The 5,814-nt window shown below is 35.7% G+C and overlaps 1 protein-coding gene across 1 annotated transcript; it reads right to left on the reverse strand.

Annotated features, from left to right (window-relative positions):
- Window positions 1–557: 557 nt before the first annotated feature.
- Window positions 558–1,739, reverse strand: LOC141323155 (zinc finger BED domain-containing protein 5-like). The gene has a single exon (XM_073833463.1). It carries the CDS (start codon window positions 1,737–1,739, stop codon window positions 558–560), a length of 1,182 nt encoding a protein of 393 aa, XP_073689564.1.
- Between the last annotated feature and the right edge of the window lie 4,075 nt (window positions 1,740–5,814).

Consider the following 5,814-nt stretch of genomic DNA (forward strand, 5'->3'; position numbering starts at 1 on the left):
TTTATTGTTTTTATTTATTTATTTATATATTGTTTTTTGTTAATAATTCATTGTTATTGCCTGTACTGTAAGAAGGTCTATGTATTGTACATTGTTCATACTGTATTTTCTGTTTTTAAATAATAATAATAATAATAAACTTAAAAGAAGTGCTTAATATTAACCTGAAGTTTCTGTTACTCTATTAAAACTAAGATAAAGGAATCAGAACTTTAGTGGTTTAAAGTGATATGATGAACTGGAGTTATACTGTTATTCCACACTAACTGGACATATATCGTTCTTCCACATTTTAGAAATATAAATCACAATAACTTTTGATTTTTAATACTGACACTGAAAAATGTTATCTCCTTAGAATTGAGAAGCTTTTGTTGTCTATTTTCAAGTGAAATAAAAAAATATAATATAATGTTCACAATCCAAATGAAAAAAATCTTATTACTCAAAATTTGAAAATATGGACTTGTATGGTTCTTCGTCTCAAGGCCTCAATTATAGTAATTACTGGATACACACACACACTTATACAGATATTTAGCGTTTTTTTTTTTTTTTTAATAGATCACCTTGGTCAGCTGTGGAAAATGCGCAAACTGCCTCCTGCCTATACTCTGCCTGTACAGATTTAGCCTGGAGGTGAGACTGTGGATGACCGCCTTGCATTGGACCAGAGTGACGTCTTTTCCTTGAAGCTTTATTGTGGCTTTGTTCATTTTCTCAAAAAAGTCTGCGAGATACATTATGTCGCAGCGGCTGGATGACACCCTTTCTCCGAGAGCGGCATCAACCTCCTCCAGGTACTCAACTATGCTGTTAAACAGCTCACAAAAACGGGCAAGACAGTTACCCTTTGACAGCCAGCGGACGTCTGTGTGCAAAAGAAGACGTTCAAAAGTCTCTTCGTTTTCCTGACACAGCTGACGGAACAGTCTGTTATTTAGGGCATGGGCTTTTATTTTGTTTATTGCCTTTACTGCGATATTGAGAGACTCGTGGAGAACTGGGCTGATACATTTGGCCACAAGGTTGTGGCGGTGCAAAACGCAGTGGACCGTGATGACATGCGGCACCCGCTCCTTAAGCAGAGCGGTGAAACCCCGGTACCGACCAACCATAGAGGGGGCACCATCAGTGGCGCATGAGAGGATGTTAGTGATTGGAATTGACTTCTCCTGTAGGTACGCGGAAAGCGCGTTAAATATTGTCAGGCCCTTGGTGTCGGTTTCCAGATATTTGGAAAACAAAAATTCCTCTGCCATCTCGTCACTGTCGGAGGCCCTATAACGGACATAGGCCATCAGCAGAGCGTTGCTGTCAGACGTGGTTGTCTCGTCCAGCTGAAGGCTAAACGGAGAGTCCCGCAGGATGGCACAAAGCTGCTCCTCTGTATCAGCGCCCATTTCATTTATTCTACGAGCCACGGTGTCGTTGCTGAGCAGGATGGACTTCAGCACCTGTGTGGGATCGCGCTCCATAACGGTAGAGATTACCTCTCTGATGGCAGGGATAACCAACTTCTCTCCGATTGTGAACGACTGTCCACATTTGGCTATCAGCAGAGAGATGTTGTAAGACGCTATTAGCCCATTGTCATTTTGGCTGGCAGTTTTAGCGAAGAGACTGCTGATGGCTCTCCTACCATGCTTCTCTTTGAGGGCCTGAAAGAACGAACGTTCCTTGTCTGCCTTGTCCGGGTGAATCTTCATAAGGTGCTCCTTCAGGCGTGAAGGTTTCATGGCTTCATTTGAAAAAACTTGTTCACACAATAAACACATTGGAAGTTGTGTATTGCTGGGTGAAGATATAGAACCATAGTTGAGGTATTCAATGGAATATTGCCGGCATTTTTTCTTGTTCTGCGCCATTGTTGTTTTCTTTTTTTTTCTCTTCTTTTTTTTCTCGATAGTGTATTTTGCCCGCGCAAAAACTGGACCTGTGTTTTTTTATTTATTTTTATGTATTTGTTAATTTTATTTATTTATTTTTTATTTTTTTGTGACATAATTATGTATGGATGAATTTGGAGTGCCACTCAAAAATAAATAAATAAATAAATAAATATGGAATACGTTAACAATTTAATTCGAACAAAAATGTAAATTAATAAAGCTCTTCTAAATGGACAAATGAATATATATATTTAAAACTGTTCGATCAATTCATGTTTTAAAATGTACAAAAGTTCAAATAAAACAATAAATTGTAAATAAAAAAGACATACAAAACTGCTTATTGTTTTAAATATATTAATAAAAACGAAAATGTAAAATATTTTACACTTGTTTTTTTATATTGTTTCAATTTTCTTTATTTATTTGCAAATCCATTTGAAATATGGCATTTGACAATTCCTCCGTGTGGGCAACCAATCAACTTTGGACTCTCTCCCACATGCCAGTCAAAGCAGATATAAGACGGGCTGTCATTGGGCAGTAAAAACGGCCGGCCAATCAGACGCTTTTCTGTTACGAGTTCCACTCACCACTCTCAAAACGCCAGAGTTTGTCCCGTGTTGAGTTATGCAAGCTCGAAAATCATTTTATTTTAATCAAATTATAGACAGTGTAAATAAGGGATTTATTGTGCAGGGTAAAGAGTTTTATTCGAAATGAATTAAGACAAGTGACTGCTTTTAGAAAAAGAAGTACTCTTTGCCCCCTTATTAGTCTGCTTCAAGAATTTGTATAAAACTTAATTTTTTTACATACACGCTGCAATGACACCCGTATAATGTACTAGAGTAGAAAAAAATATAGGTGAACATGATGTGCCCCCTCAGCGATTTCTGGAACCAGGCCTGATGGCTCAACAAGTTGAAACAGTTTATTAGAATTCACCCACCGAACTTTGTGAGATCTCTATGAATTAATATTAGTGACGCTTTTAGTGATAATAAAGGGACCGCGTATTGTAGCTGGAGCACTTTCTGGGCAACAGTCCATTCAGACTTTATAAGAAATTTTATTTTTTTCGGACAGATTCATGCTGCAATGTTTTGAAAATGACAGCGGCATATTTATGCTGGATTCATTCTCGAAATAGCGGTGACTAACACAGTGATATCCAAGTAATGTACGGGACAAAAAATATAAATGTGAGAGCAGCCTCAGTGATTTATTTCTGGAGCCGGTCTGCCACTGACATCTCGCGTCCTGAGCCAGATTTTAAAATAAAAATAGTTCAGTTTCACTGGTGATGGAAAATTGATTATATTTGGTTTCATTTTTTATTAAGTTAATTTAGAAAAACGTTTGGAGGATTTTTTGTTAGTTAAATATATATATATTTTTTTTAACGAACAGCGCCCAGCGAAAGACTGATCAGAGTGTGTTTGCTCAATTTGTTTGCCTTTTCAAATCATCACGGCTTGCCTAAAATCTATATGAAACAGTTCAAATATAAAATAATGTTAGTGAAAATGTTAAACCAGGATGCATTTTTTCAGTGGAAGTAATTTAAAATTATCTGTCATTTTTACTGTGGTAACTTTCATTTGTGTACACTAAACAAAACGTATCAAATAGTTTTAAATTATTACTTAACCCTTGTGCGACCTTATGGACATTTTTGTCCATTTCAGTTTTGTTTTAAGTGTGTCTGTGTTAATGCCAACTGCATAAATCTTGGCTCAGGTGTATATTTTTATTGAAAGTTTAATATTTCACCCTCATTTCCTTAAAAAAATCTATTTTACCCTCCGTACAAAAAATACTCACACTCAGGACCTTAAGGACAAAAATGTCCACATTGAAACCCATTAAAACTGCAATTTTTTGACCCAGGGTCATTTGACTATAAAATGATGCAATATCTGCTAATAGGCATTCATTCTATCGGAAAGGCTTCAAATTTTAATTTTTTACCATTTTTTACTAGATTGTGCCATTTTTTTCAAATTTGGCATATAAAAGAAATACTCGCTATTTTGTGTTTTCTGCTTATGCATATTATAGCCTATTATAGAGTCAATTGGAAAAATAATGCAGCTAAAATTGTGTGGGTATGTTGGTAACGATGTCAGAGTGTGGTTTGCATGTGTTTACTGAAAATGTTATGGGTGTAATATGTTTGAAAGAAATGATATTGTACTGGCAATCAAAAATCCCACTCCATGTTTTTGAGTCTCACCCTTGGCAGGGTCAGAGGGCCATGAAAAAGCTACGAATAAGGTCAAAGAAGGTTAAAGAGCTTTGAGGATTTTTATTTTTCACCCAAACACACATTTTAATCCTTGATTGCACTTTTTCATTTGTTATTGTTTTTGTACAGAGATAAAAGGTGAGCTTGAATTTGATGTAGAAGTTCAGAAGCCCCTAAACACATTGTTTTTGTTTTCACCACAAGAAAACGCTGATTGTTTAGTCTGGTAGATTTTATACAAAGTTTGAGTGTTCGCACAGCCCAGACAGGTGTTCACAAAGCAAAACCTATACATATTTGGTGCTTGAGGGCTTGGTCATTTCATTGCTTGCAAGATGAAGAGACGTTACTCAGCAGAGGAAGCTCTGGAGCTGGTGTTGCCCACTGACAGTGAGCATTATGTGAAGAAACCAGTTTTTAAAGCATTACAATTCTGAAAATGAATGAATGTTTGGTAATTATGAATAGAAGAGATGCTGATAAAAAAACAACAGTCAGTGAATGTAGAAAAAAATATTAATATATAACATTTTTATGGCAGTTTTATGACATGGACATTTTTGTCCATTATGGCAAGTGTTAGTTTTTTTTTAAATCTGACACTACAAAAAAAAATATAAATGCCTCAAAATGAATGTTGTTGTTCTTCGTTGACACACCCAAGAAGCTAATAGGCAAAGAAAAAAAAAATCTGCTTAGCATTTAGTATATGGAAATTAACTACTATTTTTCATTTTTTCATAAAAAAACACCTGTGGCATTATGTAAACAAACCAGCAATTAAAGGGTTAAAATTCTGAAAATTAATGAATATTTGGTATCTATGGATAGAACAGATGCTGGTTAAAAAATTGACATCATTTAAAGTGGAAAAAATATTAATAAATCATATTTTTAGGACAGTTTTTGGACGTGGACATTTTTGTCCATTTTGCACCTATGTGTAACTTTTTTTTTGAATGCACAAGGGTTAACTAAATAAAAAAATATAAAACAAAAACTCTTTCATTATGTAATCAGTAAATATGCATTTCTCTCTAAAGGCGTCCAAAAAGGAGATTGCGAGTCAGGATCTTTGGTACACTGACTCAGAATGCATAGTTTATTAATAATTAATTCAAATTAGTCTTGCTCTTTCCGCCTCTACACATTCATTATTTATTTGTGTTATTTATTTATATTTGTGGCAAGTTTCAGCATTGTGTACGCTTGAACGTGGATCTGTTTCAGTTGCGCTGCTGTCCGAGCCAGTCTCGAAAGTGAAATTGAAAGTGAAGTCTCCTGTTGTTTCCACCAGCGTAGCATTTTTTTCTTCACCATATAGATGGAAGTATAAAATATAAAAACAAGGAGACGTCTAAAACAGATAAAAACCTATGCCCGCCCGCGTCTTAACTATGAACTACTTTAACTGCGGGTGATTCACCCCGTAGAACCGGGCCTGTTTGTCCCAATCACTTTTTTAAACATCTCGCGTCAAGGACGTACCGGATGCAGATAAAACATATGACATTCGATTCTGTAAAATAAGATGCGATCTGGCATTGGAATCAGTTGTTTTTAAATTGATGCTGGTCTGTTTTTAGTGTCAGAATTTCCTTGTGGCTATTGCCTCACACACCAGCGCTCCTTCAATCTATCGCTTTAACGTTGCGGAGACTATCTATTAAT

This window comes from Garra rufa, chromosome 1 (genome assembly GCF_049309525.1).
Source record: "Garra rufa chromosome 1, GarRuf1.0, whole genome shotgun sequence".
NCBI classification, from domain to species: Eukaryota; Metazoa; Chordata; class Actinopteri; order Cypriniformes; family Cyprinidae; genus Garra; species Garra rufa.